The sequence below is a fragment of the Tachyglossus aculeatus genome, chromosome 7, assembly GCF_015852505.1.
Source record: "Tachyglossus aculeatus isolate mTacAcu1 chromosome 7, mTacAcu1.pri, whole genome shotgun sequence".
Classification (NCBI taxonomy): domain Eukaryota; kingdom Metazoa; phylum Chordata; class Mammalia; order Monotremata; family Tachyglossidae; genus Tachyglossus; species Tachyglossus aculeatus.
Genome location: NC_052072.1, coordinates 6,520,828 through 6,542,271, shown reverse-complemented (window position 1 = coordinate 6,542,271; position 21,444 = coordinate 6,520,828). Strand labels below are relative to the sequence as shown.

The following is a 21,444-nucleotide window of genomic DNA, read 5'->3' as shown; positions in this document are numbered from 1 at the left end:
GCTGCTTCTCTAGACTGTTTCACAGTTTCTAGACTGTGAGCCCATTGGTGGGTAGGGACCGTCTCCATATGTTGCCAACTTGTACTTCTCAAGCGCTTAGTCCAGTGCTCTGCACACAGTAAGCGCTCAATAAATACGATTGAATGAATGAATGAAGTGCTTCGGAGAGGGCAGGCTATTGTTGGTCCCGCTCTAGATTGTTAGCTCATTGTGGGCAGGGAATATAGTATGTCTGTTTATTGTTGCGTTGTACTCTCCCAAGCGCTTAGTATAGTGCTCTGCACACAGTAAGTGCTCAATCTATATGATTCCTTGCCCACAGTGAGCTTACAGTCTAGAATTATGGGGAAGCAGCGTGGCTCAGTGGAAAGAGCACGAGCTTTGGAGTCAGAGGTCGTGGGTTCAAATCCCGGCTCCGCCACTTGCCAGCTGTGTGACTGTGGGCAAGTCACTTCACTTCTCTGGGCCTCAGTTCCCTCATCTGTAAAATGGGGATGAAGACTGGGAGCCCCTCGTGGGACAATCTGATTACCCTGTACCTACCCCAGCGCTTAGAACAGTGCTTTGCACATAGTAAGCGCTTAACAAATACCAACATTATTATTATTATTAGAAGGGGCGATAATCCTGCGGTGGTCTCGTGGGGGTTAGTTTGGCCAAATTTGCCCCAGTGTTGGAAATGGTGAGGGTTTCCTATATTCCACTTACCTTTTTGCTTTGAGCTATTTAGCACGGCTTGAGCGCTCAATAAATACGATTGAATGAATGAATGAATGAGTGAGGTTGTCTAACGTGGGGCTCACAGTCTTAATCCCCATTGTACAGGTGAGGTAACTGAGGCCCAGAGAAGTGAAGTGACTTGCCCACAGTCACAGAGCTGACAATTGGTGGAGCCGAGATTTGAACCCCTGACCTCTGACTCCAAAGCCCGGGCTCTTTCCACTGAGCCTCGTTGCTTCTCTAGTAATGTGTAGTAATGAGTAATAGTGGGTCGATTCCATAATAATAATTATGATACTTCAGTCAATCAATCAATTGTATTTATTGAGCGCTTACTGTGTGCAGAGCACTGTACTAAGCGCTTGGGAAGTACAAGTTGGCAACATATAGAGACGGTCCCTACCCAACAGTGGGCTCACAGTCTAGAAGGAAAAGGTGATCAGGTTGTCCCACGGGGGGCTCACAGTCTTCATCCCCATTTTCCAGATGAGGGAACTGAGGCCTAGAGAAGTGAAGTGACTTGCCCAAAGTCCCACAGCTGACAATTGGCAGAGCCAGGATTTGAACCCATGACCTCTGACTCCAAAGCCCGGGCTCTTTCCATTGAGCCTCGTTGCTTCTCTAGTAATGTGTACTAATGAGTAATAGTGGGTCGATTCCATAATAATAATTATGGTACTTAAGTCAATCAATCAATCGTATCTATTGAGCGCTTACTGTGTGCAGAGCACTGTACTAAGCGCTTGGGAAGTCCAAGTTGGCAACATATAGAGACGGTCCCTACCCAACAGTGGGCTCACAGTCTAAAAGGAAAAGGTGATCAGGTTGTCCCACGGGGGGCTCACAGTCTTAATCCCCATTTTCCAGGTGAGGTAACTGAGGCCCAGAGAAGTGAAATGACTTGCCCAAAGTCACACAGCTGACAATTGGCAGAGCCAGGATTTGAACCCATGACCTCTGACTCCAAAGGCCGGGCTCTTTCCACTGAGCCACGCTGCTTCAAGAGTCTTGTTAAGAGACTCTAAGGTTCTTTGGATCACAGATGCCCAGTGGCCATGGAGACAGCAGAATTAGTCAAGGGCATTTAATGCCATTTAATCACTCCGCTTAAACGCTTAAAAGCTAAAAGAAAAAAAGCTATTAATAGCTTGGCCCTAAATGCTTTTTGGAAACATCCCAAGCATCCCGGACAGATCATTTTAGCCCTTTGCGTAAATTGTGTCAGCTTGTTAATGCAGAAGACAAAGGGTAAAATCTATATATATGTATATATGTTTGTACATATTTATTATTTATTTATTTATTTTACTTGTACATATCTATTCTATTTATTTTATTTTGTTAGTATGTTTGGTTTTGTTCTCTGTCTCCCCCTTTTAGACTGTGAGCCCAATGTTGGGTAGGGACTGTCTCTGTATGTTGCCAGTTTGCACTTCCCAAGCGCTTGGTACAGTGCTCTGCACATAGTAAGCGCTCAATAAATGTGATTGATGATGATGATCTATATCGCATATTACGCATTTGCATCAGGTTACAGTCATTCAGTCGTATTTATTGAGCGTTTACTGGGTTCAGGGCACTCTACTGAGCGCTTGGGAGAGTACGGTATAACAATAAACAGGCAAATTCCCCGCCCACAACAAGTTTACAGTTTAGGTGTACAGTTTAGAGAAGCAGCGTGGCTCAGTGGGAAGAGCCCGGGCTTTGGAGTCAGAGGTCATGGGTTCAAATCCCGGCTCCGCCACATCAATCAATCAATCAATCGTATTTATTGAGCGCTTACTGTGTGCAGAGCACTGGACTAAGCGCTTGGGAAGTACAAGTTGGCAACATATAGAGACAGTCCCTACCCAACAGTGGGCTCACATGTCTGCTGTGTGACCTTGGGCAACTTCTCTGTGCCTCAGTTCTCTCATCTGTAAAATGGGGATGGTGACTGTGAGCCCCACGCAGGACAACCTGATCACCTTGTATCCCCCCCCCAGCGCTTAGAACAGTGCTTTGCACATAGTAAGCGCTTAACAAATGCCAGTATCATTATTATTATTATTATAGTATAACAATAAACAGACTCATTCCCCGCCCACAACAAGCTTACAGTTTAGGTGCGGGGGAGGGAGGAGAGACATTAAAATAAATAAATACAGCTATGTACATTAAGTGCTGTTATCTCTGTCAACTCTGATGATGATGGTGGTATTTGTTAAGCGCTTACTATGTGCAAAGCACTGTTCTAAGCGCAGGGGAGGTTACAAGGTGATCAGGTTGTCCCACGGCGGGCTCACAGTCTTCATCCCCATTTTCCAGAGGAGGTAACTGAGGCACAGAGAAGTAAAGTCACACAGCTGACAAGTGGCAGAGCTGGGATTTGAACCCATGACCTCGGACTCCAAAGCCCGGGCTCTTTCCACTAATGCGTTTGTACATATTTATTACTCTATTTATATATTTATTTTACTTGTACATATCTATTCTATTTATTTTATTTTGTTAGTATGTTTGGTTTTGTTGTCTGTCTCCCCCTTTTAGACTGTGAGCCCACTGTTGGGTAGGGACCGTCTCTATATGTTGCCAACTTGGACTTCCCAGGCGCTTAGTACAGTGCTCTGCACACAGTAAGCGCTCAATAAATATGATTGATTGACTGATTGATTGATTTCCACTGAGCCACGCTGCTTCTCTGCAACTCTGGCTGAAACAGGACTGAAAGGGTTAGAAAATAATTAGAATTAGAAGAGATTTCTGTGTATCACCGATAGACAGATGGGACAGTCTCCTGGGCTTTGTGACTCGAGCGGTTCAAGTGATCAATCAGTGGTGTTCACTGAGTGCTCATTGTGTGCAGTCCACTGTACTAAACGCCTGGGAGAGTATAATACATTAGAGTAGGTGGACATGTTCCCTGCCCCAAGGAGCTTTAGAGTCTAGAGGGGAAGACAGACATAGAAATCATTTACGGATATTTATGTAAGTGCCGTGGGGCTGAGGGTGGAGTGAAGTCCTTACGGGATACAAATCCAAGTCAGTCATATTTATTGAGCATTTACTGTGCAAAGGACATTGTACTAAGTGCTTGGGAGAGTACATTGTAACAATAAACTGACCCAGTCCCTGCCCACACCAAGCTTGGAGTCTAAAGGGGGAGACCGACATTACTATAAATAAATTCCAGATAAATACGGATTGGAGGAGACGGGCCTTCGAAAATGCCCAGGCGACAGAATCAATCAATCGTATTTATTGAGCGCTTACTGTGTGCGGAGCACTGTACTAAGCGAGAAGGGAGAGGGAGTAGGGGAAATGATGTGGAAGGCCCTACTGAGAGCTCACCTCCTCCAGGAGGCCTTCCCAGACTGAGCCCCTTCCTTCCTGTCCCCCTCGTCCCCCTCTCCATCCCCCGCATCTTACCTCCTTCCCTTCCCCACAGCACCTGTATAGATGTATATATGTTTGTACATATCATTACTCTATTTATTTATTTATTTTACTTGTACATATCTATTCTATTTATTTTATTTTGTTAGTACGTTTGGCTTTGTTCTTTGTCTCCCCCTTTTAGACTGTGAGCCCACTGTGGGGTAGGGACTGTCTCTATATGTTGCCAACTTGTACTTCCCAAGCGCTTAGTACAGTGATCTGCACACAGTAAGCGCTCAATAAATACAATTGATGATGATGATGCTTTGTGCAAAAAGAGAGCGCATGTTACGTTTTAGATGAGACTGTTTTGTATTCAGGTGGCATCTATTCTAGTCTTCTGGAATGAACGTAGGAATTCCAAAATGTGCATCTGTTTTTGATCTTTGAAACTCTCAGTAATCGAGGCCATTGGAGCGATTCAATCCAGTCGAATTGATTGGATAATACAGTGCTCATCACATAGTAAGAGCCTAATGAATACCACAATTATTTATTATTGCATTACGTTTCGCTAGAAGAAATTAAAAAACACAGAGTTGCCCAGTGCAGACCATAAATTCAGTGTTAATTGAAGGAAATGGAGGTGCTTCATTAATAATCTATAATCCTCATTATAATAATCTATAGTCCCTGTTCAGAAGGCCCTAGCTAGTGACCACTGTTTATAATAATTAAAAAAAAAAATGTTTTCGGTGATGTCGGCTTCTCCAAACCCTGTTAAGGACAGAGAGTAATGATCAGAGAGCGACTTAGGTTTCTGCGGCCTGTGGTATCGAACAAGCCCATACCCCTCTGCTTTCTTTTTTTCTTACCCACCTCTAGCTAGTGACCACTGATTATAATAATAATAAAAAAAAATGTTTTCGGTGATGTCGGCTTCTCCAAACCCTGTTGAGGACAGAGAGTAATGATCAGAGAGCGACTTAGGTTTCTGCGGTCTGTGGTATCGAACAATCCCATTCCCCTCTGCTTTCTTTTTTTCTTACCCACCTCTAGCTAGTGACCACTGTTTATAATAATAATAATAATAATAATAATAATAATAATGTTTTCGGTGATGTCGGCTTCTCCAAACCCTATTGAGGACAGAGAGTAATGATCAGAGAGCGACTTAGGTTTCTGCGGTCTGTTGTATTGAACAAGCCCATTCCCCTCTGCTGTCTTTTTTTCTTACCCACCTCTAGCTAGTGACCACTGTTTATAATAATAATAATAAAAACGTTTTCGGTGATGTCGGCTTCTCCAAACCCTGTTGAGGACAGAGAGTAATGATCAGAGAGCGACTTAGGTTTCTGCGGCCTGTGGTATCGAACAAGCCCATTCCCCTCTGCTTTCTTTTTTTCTTACCCACCTCTAGCTAGTGACCACTGATTATAATAATAATTAAAAAAAATGTTTTCGGTGATGTCGGCTTCTCCAAACCCTGTTGAGGACAGATAGTAATGATCAGAGAGCGACTTAGGTTTCTGCACTCTGTGGTATCGAAAAAGCCCATTCCCCTCTGCTTTCTTTTTTTCTTACCCACCTCTAGCTAGTGACCTCTGTTTATAACAATAATAATAAAAAAAAATGTTTTCGATGATGTCGGCTTCTCCAAACCCTGAGGACAGAGAGTAATGATCAGAGAGCGACTTAGGTTTCTGCGGTCTCTGGTATTGAACAAGCCCATTCCCCTCTGCTTTCTTTTTTTCTTACCCACCTCTAAATGAGACTGTAAACTGATGTTCGATATTTATACAGTTTTATGAACCTCTGAAAGCCGCATGGTCCAGTGGAAAGAGCGCAGATGTTGGAGTCAGATGACTTGGGTTCTAATTCCAGTCCTGCTAAATTCCTGTTGCGTGACCTTGGACAAGTCACTTCACTCCAGTATGCCTCTTCTCATCTGCAAAATGAAGATTAAATCCCTATTCTCCCTCCTACTTAGACTGTAAGCCCCATGTGGGACCTGATGATCTTGTATTTTCCCCCAGCGCTTATTACAGTCCTCGTCATATAGTAAACGTGTAACAAACTGTGAGCCCACTGTTGGGTAGGGACTGTCTCTTTATGTTGCCAACTTGTACTTCCCAAGCACTTAGTACAGTGCTCTGCACACAGAAAATGCTCAGTAAATACGATTGATGATGAAATATCACAAGATGCTACAGAAAGGAGGGGAGGGGGGCAGAGAAAAAGAAAGAGGGAGAGAGAGAAAGAGAAAAAGAAAGAGGAAGAGAGAGAAGGGAGGAAGTGTGTGAAGGTGCATAGCTGATAGTGTTTATGATTGGTTTTATTACCTCTTTGATCCACCTCAGCTCTAACTAGGTTTAGGTTATTCAGTAGCTTTTTCCTGGGTACCTCCATTTGCTTCAGTTAACTCCGAATTTATGGTCCGCATAGGGGAACTCTGTGTTTTTTTCATTTCTTCTAGCAAAACTGAACGCAATAATAAATAATCGTGGTATTCGTTAAGCGCTTACTATGTGACAGGCACTGCATTAAGCGCTGAGGGAGATCCATGGTAATCAAGTCCCTCGTGGGGCTCACAGTGTATGTGGGAGGGAGAATAAGTATTGACTCCCCGTTTTAGAGATGAGGGAACCGAAGCACAGAGAGGCTGAGTGGCCTGCCCAAGGTCACACAGCAGGGACGTGGTGGATCCAGGATTCGAACCCAGGTTCTCGGGGCCCCAGGCCGGTGCTCTTTCCTCTAGGCCACGCTGCTTTGCTTCGGCTTTTAAGTCAAACAGCCGGGTGTAATGAGAGTAAGCTAAGGTCCAGTATTGTGATAAGTGATGTTCGTAGGGGCCATCCCTAGATGTTGCCAACTTGGGCTTCCCAAGCGCTTAGTCCAGTGCTCTGCACACAGTAAGCGCTCAATAACTAATAATAATAATAATGATGGCATTTATTAAGCGCTTACTATGTGCAAATCACTGTACTAAGCGCTGGATAGGTTACAGGGTGATCAGGTTGTCCCGTGGTGGGGCTCACAGTCTTAATCCCCATTTTACAGATGTGGTAACTGAGGCCCAGAGAAGTGAAGTGACTTGCCCAAAGTCACACAGCTGACAATTGGTGGAGCTGGGATTTGAACCCATGACCTCTGACTCCGAAGCCCGAGCTCTTCCCACTGCACCACGCTGCTTCTCTTAAATACGGTTGAATGAGTGAATGAGTAATAATTTGGTTAATAATAATAATAATAATAATAATAATATTTGGTTATAATAATAATAATATTTGGTTAATAATAATAACCAATAATAATTTGGTTGTAATTAGCGTATAGATACTAGCTGCTAATAATAGCTGCTAATAATACTAGCTGCTAATAATAAGTAGGGTACTTGTCAAGTTCATTCGTTCAATCTCCCTCATGCTACCTCAGTTTGGATGACAACCTGCACCCAATCCAGAGTGTGTGGGAACTTTTGGTCCTAATTAATTAGCATCTGTTCTGCGAATCATGGTCCAGTCCTGCCTCGTGTGGGAGAAATCTGAGTGTTTCTCTGAAGAGAAAATCCCAAGAGTACTTGATAACTGTTTCTTTCTCCCTCCCATCACATTTACTTGTACCTATTTACTATTCTTATTTATTTTATTTTGTTAAATGTTTTGTTTTGTTGTCTGTCTCCCCCTTCTAGGCTGTGAGCCCGCTGTTGGGTAGGGACCGTCTCTAGATGTTGCCAACTTGGACTTCTCAAGCGCTTAGTACAGTGCTGTGCACACAGTAAGCGCTCAGTAAATACGATTGAATGAATGAATTAATTAATTAATTAATGAGAAATCTGAGTGTTTCTCTGAAGAGAAAATCCCGAGTACTTGATAACTGTTTTTCTCCCTCCCATCACATTTACTTGTACATATTTACTATTCTTATTTATTTTATTTTGTTAATATGTTTTGTTTCGTTGTCTGTCTCCCCCTTCTAGACCGTGAGCCCACTGTTGGGTAGGGACCGTCTCTCTATGTTGCCAACTTGGACTTCCCAAGCGCTTAGTCCAGTGCTCTGCACACAGTAAGCGCTCAATAAATACGATTGAATGAATGAATGAATGAGAAATCTGAGAGTTTTTCTGAAGAGAAAATCCCAAGAGTACTTGATAACTGTTTCTTTCTCCCTCCCATCACATTTACTTGTACCTATTTAGTATTCTTATTTATTTTATTTTGGTAATATGTTTTGTTTTGTTGTCTGTCTCCCCCTTCTAGACTGTGAGCCCACTGTTGGGTAGGGACCGTCTCTATGCGTTGCCAACTTGGACTTCCCAAGCGCTTAGTCCAGTGCTCTGCACACAGTAAGCGCTCAATAAATATGATTGAATGAGTGAATGAATAATAATTTGGTTGTAATTAGCTTATAGATACTAGCTGCTAATAATAAGTCGGGTACTTGTCAAGTTCACTCATTCAATCTCCCTCATGCTACCTCAGTTTGGATGACAACCTGCGCCCAATCCAGAGTGTGTGGGAACTTTTGGTCCTAAATAATTAGCATCTGTTCTGCCAATCATCAATCAATCGTATTCATTGAGCGCTCACTGTGTGCAGAGTACTGTACTAAGCGCTTAAATCATGGTCCAGTCTTGCGTTATGTGGGAGAAATCTTGTTTGTTTTTGTTGTCTGTCTCCCCCTTCTAGACTGTGAGCCCACTGTTGGGTAGGGACCGTCTCTAGATGTTGCCAACTTGGACTTCCCAAGCGCTTAGTCCAGTGCTCTGCACACAGTAAGCGCTCAATGAATACGATTGATTGATTGATTGATTGATTGTCGTACTTCCAGTGCTTACACTGACTGCTGCGCTGAGAATCGATCAGTGGTATTTAATAACAGTAACAACTGTGATATTTGAAAGCCCTTACTATGTGCTAGGCACTATACCAAGCCGCTGGGGTAATAATAATTATTAAGGTATTAAGCGCTTACCGTGTGCCAAGCACTCTTCTAAGCACTGGGGTATTTGATTTATTTTACTTATACTTATCTATTCTATTTATTTTATTTTGTTAATATGTTTTGTTTTGTTGTCCGTCTCCCCCTTCTAGACTGTGAGCCCACTGTTGGGTAGGGACTGTCTCTATATGTTGCCAACTTGGACTTCCCAAGCGCTTAGTCCAGTGCTCTGCACACAGTAAGCGCTCAATAAATACGATTGAATGAATGAATGAATGTTGCAATTTTACGCTTGGCCTGGCTTTTACAGTGCAGGTTAATTTTTTTCTCAACTGCAAATGGGCAGTGAAAACGTTCTATTTATTGGGCTGAAAATTTTTGGTGCATTTTAAATGTGAAACATTTGTTGCTTTCTGAATGATCTTGGCACACAAACGATGCCCCTTTTTCTTCCCCCTCAACACAGTACCGCTGAATTTGGTAGAGGACTTCCACACCTCAAATCCAAAAGCAGAGTTTGCCTTAATAATAATAATAATGATGGCATGTATTAAGCGCTTACTATGTGCAAAGCACTGTTCTAAGCGCTGAGGAGGTTACAAGGTGATCGGGTTGTCCCACGGGGGGCTCACAGTCTTTAATCCCCATTTTACAGATGAGGTAACTGAGGCACAGAGGAGTGCCTTATTGCAGTAGAGTTATTGAGAGTCACGAGCAGTGGAAACTGGGTTCCTTTTGAAATGGAAATTTCTGTCTTCTTTTCCAGAATAATATCCTCTTCTAGTTTCTTGACCGTTTCCTCGAAAGAGCCATTCTATTTAAATGTTCAAAGCCTCCCAGCACATCAGCTTGTACTTCCCAAGCGCTTAGTACAGTGCTGTGCACACAGTAAGCGCTCAATAAATGCGATTGATTGATTGATCCCCTAGCACATCTTCTAGACTGTGAGCCCACTGTTGGGTAGGGACCGTCTCTAGATGTTGCCAACTTGTACCTCCCAAGCACTTAGTACAGTGCTCTGCACACAGTAAGCGCTCAGTAAATATGATTGATTGATCCCCGATACGCATTCGGCCGATTCTCAATTTATTGCTTTTAATAGAGGAAGAGGGAGTCCGAAATTCATTCATTCATTCATTCAGTCGTATTTATTGAGCGCTTACTGTGTGCAGAGCACTGGACTAAGCGCTTGGGAAGTCCAAGTCGGCAACATCTAGAGATGGTCCCTACCCAACAGCGGGCTCACAGTCTAGAAGGGGTAGACGGACAACAAAACAAAGCATATTAACCAAAGAAAATAAATATGTACAAATTAAAAACTATCGTTCCCCGCACCCGGCCTCATTATAGCTATTGAGCCAATCCAGATGGGTAGCCAAGCCACCAGGGAGCAGACGGAGTGGAGGAATGCTTGCTGTCGGATTGTACTCTCCCAAGCGCTCAGTACAGTGCCCTGCACACAGTAAGCGCTCGATAAATACTGTTGAATGATGAACAGAATTAGCAGACGCGCTCCCAGCCCATTCCGAGCTCACAGTCTGTAATTCAGTAAGGGGGCTAGAATCCCCGGTATTTTTCCAGGCCCTATTAAATCTACCTCAAAGGGATCTTGCACCCAAAAATGTACCTACCTTCAGCAGCTCCCTCTCCAAAACCCCTAATATTTTGGAGGAAAATAATAATAATAATAATTGTGGTATTTGTTAAGCGCTATGTGCCAAGCACCGTACTAAGCACTAGGGTAGACGGAGAAGCAGCATGGCTCAGTGGAAAGAAGACGGGCTTCGGAGTCAGAAGTCAAGCGCTTAGTACAGTGCTCTGCACACAGTAAGCGCTCAATAAATACGATTGATGATGATGATGAAGTCATGGGTTCTAATTCTGGCTCCGCCACTTGTCTGCTTTGTGACTTTGGGCGAGTTACTTAAGTTCTCTGTGCCTCAGTTACCTCATCTGTAAAATGGAGATTAAGACTGGGAGCCCCACGTGGGACAACCTGATTACCTTGTATCCCCCCCATCGCTTAGAACAGTGCTTGGCACATAGTAAGCCCTTAACAAATGCTTTATTATTATTATTACTATTATTATTATTATTACTATTACTATTATTATTACTATTATTATTATTACTATTACTATTATTGTTGTTATTATTATTATTATTACCGGCAGGCAAGTTAAGGGACATTGAGATAAAAGGTCGTTTTGGACTGAACATCATCCCTGTCAAGCAATAGCATTTATTCAAGCAGTCAGTCAGTTGTGGTTGAGTGTTTACTATGTGTTTACTAGTTTACTGTACTTCCCAAGCGCTTAGTACAGTGCTCTGCGCACAGTAAGCGCTCAATAAATACGATTGATTGATTGATGTGCAGAGCACTATTTTGAGTACTTGGGAGAGTACAGTAGAGTTAGGGGACTTGATCTCTGCTCTTGAAGAGCTTATGATCTCTGGGTGGATCAATCAGTGGTATTTATTGAGCACCTACTGTGAGGAGAGCGCTGTTCTGATCATTGGAAAGAGTACAGTAATAATAATAATAATAATAAATGTGGTATTTAAGCACTTACTCTTTGCCAGGCACTGTACTAAGCGCTGGGGTGGAAACAAGCAAATTGAGTTGGACACAGTCCCCGTTCCACGTGGGGCTCACAGCCTCACTCCCCATTTTCCAGATGAGGTAACTGAGACCCAGAGAAGTGAAGTGACTTGCCCAAGGTCACACAGCAGACAAGTGGCGGAGCCGGGATTTGAACCCATGACCTTCTGACTCCCAGCCCGGGCTCAATCTGCTCCACCATGCTGCTTCTCTAGAGTAGAGTTAGGAGACTTGATCTCTGCCCTTGAAGAGCTTCTGATCTCTGGATGGATGGATCAATCAGGGGTACTTATTGAGCGCTTACTGGGTGGAGAGCACTGTACTAAGGGCTCGGGAGAGACCACCACAACCGAGTTGGTAGAGGCGTTCCCTGGCCACAACGAGCTTCCAGTCTAGATAATTCATTCATTCATTCAGTTGTAATTATTGGGCGCTTACTGGGTGCAGAGCACTGTACTAAGCACTTGGGAAGTACAAGTTGGCAACATATAATAATAATAATGGCATTTATTAAGCACTTACTATGTGCAAAGCACTGTTCTAAGAACTGGGGAGGTTACAAGATGATTAGGTTGTGCCCCGGGGGGCTCACAGTCTTCATCCCCATTTTCCAGATGAGGGAGCTGAGGCCCAGAGAAGTGAAGTGACTTGCCCAAAGTCACCCAGCTGACAATTGGCAGAGCCGGGATTTGAACCCATGACCTCTGACTCCAAAGCCTGGGCTGTTTTCCACCGAGCCACGCTGCTTCTCTGGAGACGGTCCCTACCCACCAACGGGCTCCCAGTCTAGAGGGGGGAGACAGACAACGAAACAGAACATGTAGGACAGGTGTCAAAACCATCAGAATAGCCAGGTTTGAATCCCGGCTCCACCACCTGTCAGTCACTTTTCATTCATTCAGTCGTATTTATTGAGCACTTACTGTGTGCAGAGCACTGTACTAAGCGCTTGGGAAGTCCAAGCTGGCAACATAGAGAGACGGTCCCTACCCAACAGCGGGCTCACAGTCTAGAAGACGTCACTTCTCTGAGCCTCAGTTCCCTCATCTAGAATGATTGTCCGCTTCCCCTTCCTCTGGCTATCCTCCTGCCTCCGTCAAATGACCTGTCGATGACAGCTCATTCAGCTTTCAATCAATCAATCAATCAATCAATCGTATTTATTGAGCGCTTACTGTGTGCAGAGCACTGTACTAAGCGCTTGGGAAGTACAAGTTGGCAACACATAGAGACGGACCCTACCCAACAGTGGGCTCACAGTCTAGAAGGGGGAGACAGACAACAAAACAAAACATATTAACAAAACGAAATAAATAGAATAGATATGTACAAGTAAAATAAATAGAGTAATAAATACATGCAAACATATATACATATAACAATCAATCGTATTTATTGAGCACTTACTGTGTGCAGAGCACTGTACTAAGCGCTTGGGAAGTACAAGTTGGCAACACATAGAGACGGTCCCTACCCAACAGTGGGCTCACAGTCTAGAAGGGGGAGACAGAGAACAAAACCAAACATATTAACAAAATAAAATAAATAGAATAGATATGTACAAGTAAAATAGAGTAATAAATACATACAAACATATATACATATAACAATCAATCGTATTTATTGAGCACTTACTGTGTGCAGAGCACTGTACTAAGCGCTTTGGGAAGTACAAGTTGGCAACATCCAGAGACAGTCCCTACCCAACAGCGGGCTCACAGTCTAGAAGGGGGAGACAGACAACAAAACCAAACATATTAACAAAATAAAATAAATAGAATAGATATGTACAAGTAAAATAAATAAATAAATAAATAGAGTAATAAATACGTACAAACATATATACATATATACAGGTCCCAACCGTGGGCGTCCTTGACTGGGCCTTGGCGGGAGCCAGGGAACCCCTCTGCAGCCGGAGGACCCCTGCCACTGGGGAAGAAGGAAAGCAATGTTGGCGGATGTTTCAATCTCATTAATCAATCAATCGTATTTATTGAGCGCTTACTGTGTGCAGAGCACTGTGCTAAGCGCTTGGGAAGTCCAAGTTGGCAACATCTAGAGACGGTCCCTACCCGACAGCGGGCTCACAGTCTAAAAGGGGGAGACAGAGAACGAAACCAAACATACTAACAAAATAAAATAAATAGAATAGATATGTACAAGTAAAATAAATAGAGTAATAAATCTGTACAAACATATATCCATATAGACAGGTGCTGTGGGGAAGGGAAGGAGGTAAGATGGGGGGGATGGAGAGGGGGACGAGGGGGAGAGGAAGGAAGGGGCTCACTCTGGGAAGGCCTCCTGGAGGAGGTGAGCTCTCAGTAGGGCCTTGAAGGGAGGAAGGGGACTTCTCCTGAGGGTTCACCGCCTCTCATCCCGTCTCCTCGCTGCTTTGGAAATCTTGTTGGTGCTCAGAGGAGCTCAGTGAGTAGTGTCGGTGCCCCCCGCCCCCTCCAAACCGTCATTAACCAGGGCTCTGCTTTTATTTTATTACAGTTCTGGGCACCGAGCGGGTAGAGCAGATGACCAAAACCTACAATGACATCGACATGGTCACCCACCTGTTGGCCGAGGTAAGCGGGGCCGAGACCAGATCCCTTCATTCGCTCGCGTGTACTCAGTCATTCGGTCCTATTTATTGAGCGCTTCTAATAATAATAATAATGTTGGTATTTGTTAAGCGCTTACTGTGTGCAAAGCACTGTTCTAAGCGCTGGGGTAGATACAAGGTAATCAGGTTGTCCCACGGGGGGCTCACAGTCTTCATCCCCATTTTACAAATGAGGGAACTGAGGCCCAGAGAAGTGAAGTGACTTGCCCAGAGTCACACAGCTGACAAGTGGCGGAGCCGGGATTTGAACCCACGACCTCTTGACTCCAAAGCCCGGGCTCTTTCCACTGAGCCATGCTGCTTCTCTTCTTCATGACTGTGAGCCCACTGTTGAGTAGGGGCCGTCTCTAGACGTTGCCAGCTTGGACTTCCCAAGCGCTTAGTACAGCACTCTGCACACAGTAAGCGCTCAATCAATACGATTGATTGATTGATTACTGCGTGCAGAGCACTGGACTAAACGCTTGGGAAGTACACGTTGGCAACAGATAGAGACGGTCCCTACCCAACAACGGGCTCGCGGTCTAGAAAGGGGAGGCAGACAGCAAAACAGAACACATAGGTGTCAATACCCTCAAAATAAATAGAATTATAGACATAGACCCATCATTAATAAGCCCACTGGCCACGGACCGTCTCCATATGTTGCCAACTTGTACTTCCCAAGCGCTTAGTACAGTGTTCTGCACACGGTAAGCGCTCAATAAATACGATTGAATGAATGCATTAATTAATTAATAAAATAATCAAGTGCTGACCATGTGCAGAGCAGCAGACTAAGCTTCAGTTGGGCCTTTCTGTCCGAGCAGCCCCTGGAAACGGGTCCACTCAGGGTTTCCTTTTCCCATTGAGAGTCGGTCAATCGGTGGTGTTTATTGAGCACTTACTGTGTGCAGAGCACTGGACTGAGTGGTTGGGAGAGGACAATACAACAGAGCAATACAACAATAATAATAATGGTATTTGTTGAGCACTTACTTTGTGCCAGGCACTGTAATAATAATAATAATAATGATGATGGCATTTGTTAAGCGCTTACTATGTGCTTTCTATTATACAACAGAACAATACAACAATAATAATAATAATAATAATAATGGTATCTGTTAAGGGCTTACTTTGTGCCAGGCACTGTAATAATAATATGATGATGATGGCATTTGTTAAGCGCTTACTATGTGCTTTCTATTGTACAACAGAACAATACAACAACAATAATAATAATAATAATAATAATAATGATAATAATAATGGTATCTGTTAAGGGCTTACTTTGTGCCAGGCACTGTAATAATAATAATAATGATGATGGCATCTGTTAAGCGCTTACTATGTGCTTTCTATTGTACAACAGAACAATACAACAATAATAATAATAATAATAATAATAATGGTATCTGTTAAGCGCTTACTTTGTGCCAGGCACTATAATAATATTAATAATGATGGTGACATTTGTTAAGCGCTTACTGTGTGCTTTCTATTGTAGAACAGAACAATACAACAATAATAATAATAATAATAATGGTATCTGTTAAGCACTTACTTTGTGCCAGGCACTGTAATAATAATAATAATGATGATGGCATTTGTTAAGCACTTACTGTGTGCTTTCTATTGTACAACAGAACAATACAACAACAATAATAATAATAATAATGGTATCTGTTAAGCGCTTACTTTGTGCCAGGCACTGTAATAATAATAATAATGATGATGGCATTTGTTAAGCGCTTACTATGTGCTTTCTAAGCGCTGGAGAGGTTACAGAGTGACCAGGTGCGTGGGGCTCACAGTCTTCATCCCCAGTTTCCAGATGAGGTAACTGAGGCCCAGAGAAGTGAGGCGACTTGCCCAAAGTCACGCAGCTGACAAGTGGCAGAGCCAGGATTTGAACCCATGACCTCTGGCTCCAAAGCCCGGGCTTTTTCCACCGAGCCACGCTGCTTCTCCGCTGCCTCTGTACTAAGCGCTGGGGTGGGTACAGGCAAATTGGGTTGGACACAGTCCCTGTCCCATGTGGGGCTGATAGTCTCAACCCCCATTTTCCAGATGAGGGCACTGAGGCCCGGAGAAGTGAAGTGACTTGCCCATCCCCATTGCTCAATCCCCATTGTACAGATGAGGTAACTGAGGCCCTGAGATGTGAAGTGACTTACCCAAGGTCACACAGCGGACAAGTGGCTGAGGCGGGATTAGAACCCATGACCTCTGACTCCCAAGCCCGGGCTCTTTCCACTATGCTGCGCTGCTCTAGACTGTAGGCTTACTGTGGGCAGGGAATGTGTCTCTTTATTGTTCTGTCGTACTCTCCCGAAAGCTTAGTACGGTGCTCTGCGCGCAGTAAGCCCTCAATAAATTACAGTTGAATAAATAAATGATTTTCGAGCGCTTACTGTGTGCAGAGCGTTGTACTGAGTGCTTGGGAAAGTCAAATTCAGTAGAGTTGGAAGACATGAACCCTGCCCAGAAGGAGCTTTTAGTCTACAGAGGAAGACAGACGTTGAAGTAGACTAAAGGTAATAATAATAATAATGATAATAATAATAATAATAATAATAATGATGGTATTTAAGCGTTTACTAAGTGCCAAGCACTGTTCTAAGCACTGTTGGGTAGGGACTGTCTCTATATGTTGCCGACTTGTACTTCCCAAGCGCTTAGTACAGTGCTCTGCACACAGTAAGTGCTCAATAAATACGATTGATTGATTGGGGTAGATACAAGGTAATCAGGTTGTCCCACATGGGGCTCACGGTCTTCATCCCCATTTTACAGATGAGGGAACCGAGGCACAGAGAAGGTAAGTGAGTTGCCCAAAGTCACACAGGGGACAAGTGGCGGAGCTGGGATTATTAATAATAATAATAATAATGTTGGTATTTGTTGAGCGCTTACTGTGTGCCAAGCACTCTTCTAAGCGCCGGGGATCGGGGGGGGATACAGGGTAATCAAGGTTGTCATCATCAATCGTCATCAATTGTATTTATTGAGCGCATACTGTGTGCAGAGCACTGTACTAAGCGCTTGGGAAGTACAAATTGGCAACATATAGAGACAGTCCCTACCCAGCAGTGGGCTCACAGTCTAAAAGCGGGAGACAAAACCAAACATACTAACAAAATAAATAGAATAGATATGTACAAGTAAAATAAATAAATAGAGTAATAAATATGTACAAACATATATACATCTATCCAGGTGCTGTGGGGAAGGGAAGGAGGTAAGATGGGGGGATGGAGAGGGGGATGAGGGGGAGAGGAAGGAAGGCGCTCAGTCTGGGAAGGCCTCCTGGAGGAGGTGAGCTCTCAGTAGGTTGTCCCATGTGGGGCTCACAGTCTTCATCCCCGTTTTCCAGATGAGGGAACCGAGGCGCAGAGAAGTTAAGTGAGTGGCCCAAAGTCACACAGCCGACAAGTGGCGGAGCGGGATTAGAACCCAGGACCTTCTAAATGTTAAGCGCCAGGAGCTAGAGGAGGTAGAGAAGGTAAGGGTAAGGGAGTAGGCTTTCCTGGGAGAGGTCTCGGCGGCCCCCGCGACTTTTAAGAGAGGAGCGGACCTGGCAGGAGGACAGAGCCCTGCTCTCAGAATTTGCGAGAGGAAGCAGCTTGGTTTAAGCGGAAAAAACCCAGGCTTGGGAGTCCGGAGCGCTTAGAACAGTGCTTTGCACATAGTAAGCGCTTAATAAATGCCATTATTATCATTAGTGGAAAGAGCCCGGGCTTGAGAGTCAGAGGACGTGGATTCTAATCCCACCTCCTCCACTTATCTGCCGGGAGACCTTGGGCAAGAAACTTCCCTTCCCTGGGCCTCAGTTCCCTCATCTGTAAAACTTGGGAAGTCCAAATCGGCAACGTATAGAGACGGTCCCTACCCAACAGCTTGTTGCCAACTTGGACTTCCCAAGCGCTTAGTCCAGTGCTCTGCACACAGTAAGCGCTCAATAAATACGATTGATGATGATGATGATAACAGCGGGCTCACAGTCTAGAAGGGGGAGACAGACACCAAAACAAGACGTATTAACAAAAGAAAATAAACAGAATATCTACTCCAGCGCTTCAAACAGTGCTTGACACATCGCCTTTAATAAATGCCGCTATTAATAATATTTGTTAAGCGCTTACTGTGTGCTTACTTGTACTTCCCAAGCGCTTAGTACAGTGCTCTGCACACAGTAAGCGCTCAATAAATACGATTGATTGATTGATTGATTGCCAGGCACCGTACTAAGCGCCAGGGTGGATGCAAGCAAATCGGGAGGGACACGGGCCCCGTCCCACATGGGGCTCACGGTCTCCATCCCCGTTTTACGGAGGAGGGAACTGAGGCCCAGAGAAGGCCACACAACAGGAAAGTGTTGGAGCCGGAATTAGAATAATCATTATTATTATCATCATCACCAGTGTGTTGTGAAGCTGAGACGGGGAGGTAAACTTAGGAACGTTGTAAGTGACTTTCACTTTAATTGGAAATACCTGAAGTGGAGGACTTCGAGTGTTTGGTTCTGATTCATTCATTCATTCAATCGTATTTATTGAGCGCTTACTGTGTGCAGAGCGCTGGACTAAGCGCTTGGGAAGTCCAAGTCGGCAACGTATAGAGACGGTCCCCACCCAACAGTGGGCTCACAGTCTAGAAGGGGGAGACAGACGACAAAACAAAACATATTAACAAAATAAAATAAATAGAATAAATATGGACAAATGTACAAATAAATACAAATTACAAAGTACAAATAAAAGTACAGATAAACAAATGTACAAATAAATATGAACAAACATGTACAAATAAAATGGAGCAATAAATACGTGCAAACATACGTACAGATATACAGGTGCCGCGGGGAGGGGAAGGAGGCAAGGGGGGGATGGGGAGCAGTCGTATTTATTGAGCGCTTACTGTGTGCAGAGCGCTGGACTAAGCGCTTGGGAAGTCCAAGTCGGCAACACATAGAGACGGTCCCTGCCCAACAATGGGCTCAGAGTCTAGAAATGCCATCATTAGTATTATTATTCATTCATTCAATCGTACTTATTGAGCGCTTACTGTGTGCAGAGCGCTGGACTAAGCGCTTGGGAAGTCCAAGTTGGCAACACATAGAGATGGTCCCGACCCAACAACGGGCTCACGGTCTAGAAATGCCATCATTATTATTATTATTCATTCATTCGTATTTATTGAGCGCTTACTGTGTGCAGAGCGCTGGACTAAGCGCTTGGGAAGTCCAAGTCGGCAACACATAGAGACGGTCCCTGCCCAACAATGGGCTCAGAGTCTAGAAATGCCATCATTAGTATTATTCATTCATTCAATCATATTTATTGAGCACTTACTGTGTGCAGAGCACTGGACTAAGCGCTTGGGAAGTCCAAGTCGGCAACACATAGAGATGGTCCCTACCCAACAGCGGGCTCACAGTCCACAAAGGTAACCATCCCACGTGTACCAGAAGAAGCAGCGTGGCTCAGTGGAAAGAGCCTGGGCTTTGGAGTCAGAGGTCATGGGTTCGAATGCCGGCTCCGCCAATTGTCAGCTGGGTGACTTTGGGCAAGTCACTTCCCTGTGCCTCAGTTACCTCATCTATAAGATGGGGGTTAAGACTGTGAGCCCCCCGTGGGACAACCTGATCACCTTGTAACCTCCCCAGCGCTTAGAACAGTGCCTTGCACATAGTAAGCGCTTAATAAATGCTGTCATTATTATTATTATTACCAGTGGCTACAGATGGGTTGGGCACTCTACCGCAGTGAGAACGCTCAAACAGCGCCGTTATCACTGTGATTGTTACCGTTTGGTTGGATTTGCCCTGAAACGGCGGGTGCTTTGTCTCTGGGTAGCGGGACCGAGACCTTGAACTCGCGGCGCGAATCGGACAGGCGCTCCTGAAGCGGAACCGCTCCCTGTCCGAGCAGAACGAGGCCCTGGAGGAGCAGCTGGCCCAAGCCTTTGACCGGGTGAGTGAGGAGGGCCGGGGGTGGTTTCCGTCGGGCCGGGATCCCCCTTCCTCCCTTCAAAGCCATCCATTCCTTCATTCAGTCGCATTTATTGAGCGCTTACTGCGTGCAGAGCACCGCACTAAGCGCTTGGGAAGTACAAGTCGGCAACATCTAGAGACGGTCCCTACCCAACAACAGGCTCACCATCTTCAGTTAAGCTGGTAACAGTTTGGATGGAAAAGAAATGGCAGGATTAGTTAACAGAATGAATATGTGGGTTGAATAAGATTCTGTTGGATTGTACTCTCCCAAGCGCTCAGTACAGTGCTCTGCACACAGTAAGCGCTCGATAAATGCTGTTGAATGGATGAACAGAATTAGCAGACGCGCTCCCAGCCCATTCCGTGCTCACAATCAGTGAGGGGGCTAGAATCCCCGGTATTTTGCCAGGCCCTATTAAATCTACCTCAGAGGGATCTTTTATCAATCAATCAATCAATCAATCGTATTTATTGAGCGCTTACTATGTGCAGAGCACTGTACTAAGCGCTTGGGACGTACAAATTGGCAACATATAGAGACAGTCCCTAGATATTTTAGACTGTGAGCCCACTGTTGGGTAGGGACTGCCTCTATATGTTGCCAATTTGTACTTCCCAAGCGCTTAGTACAGTGCTCTGCACACAGTAAGCGCTCAATAAATACGATCGATGATGATGATGATAAGAGAGATGAGTCGAGGATAATGGCAAGGTTGCAGGATTGTGAGACAGGGAGGGTGGTGATAATAATAATAACGGTATTTATTAAGTGTTTACTATGTGCCAGGCTCCGTACTAAGCGCTGGGTGGTAGGGCTGTGTGCAGTGATGAGAAAGTCAGGGGACGACAAGGTTTGGGGTTGGGAAGATGAGGAGTTCTCTTTTGGATATGTTGTATTTGAATTATTGGTGGGACGTCCAAGTAGAGATGTCCCGAAGGCAGGAGGAAATATGAGACTGCAGAGCAGGAGAAAGATGAGGTGGAGGTGAAGATTTGGAAATCTGTCATCATCATCATCATCAATCGTATTTATTGAGCGCTTACTATGTGCAGAGCACTGTACTAAGCGCTTGGGAAGTACAAATTGGCAACACAATTTGTGTTGTATCTATGTTTTCTATGTACCATGTATCATGTATCATCTGTGTATTTGTGTTCTATGTATCAGGCATAGAAATGATACCTGAAAGCACGGGAGTGAATGAGTACGTTTGGTTTTGTTCTCTG

General features: G+C 44.4%; 1 protein-coding gene across 5 annotated transcripts in view; it reads left to right on the top strand.

The window, feature by feature from the left end:
* The window catches only part of TRAK2 (trafficking kinesin protein 2), a 105,182-nt gene that overhangs the window by 45,187 nt on the left and 38,551 nt on the right, over nt 1–21,444 (top strand). For all 5 annotated transcript variants that reach the window (XM_038749428.1, XM_038749430.1, XM_038749427.1 and 2 more), the window contains 2 exons: nt 14,123–14,199; nt 20,078–20,194. In XM_038749428.1, coding sequence (XP_038605356.1) covers nt 14,123–14,199; nt 20,078–20,194 — 194 coding nt within the window. The remainder of the gene's footprint in view (nt 1–14,122; nt 14,200–20,077; nt 20,195–21,444) is intronic.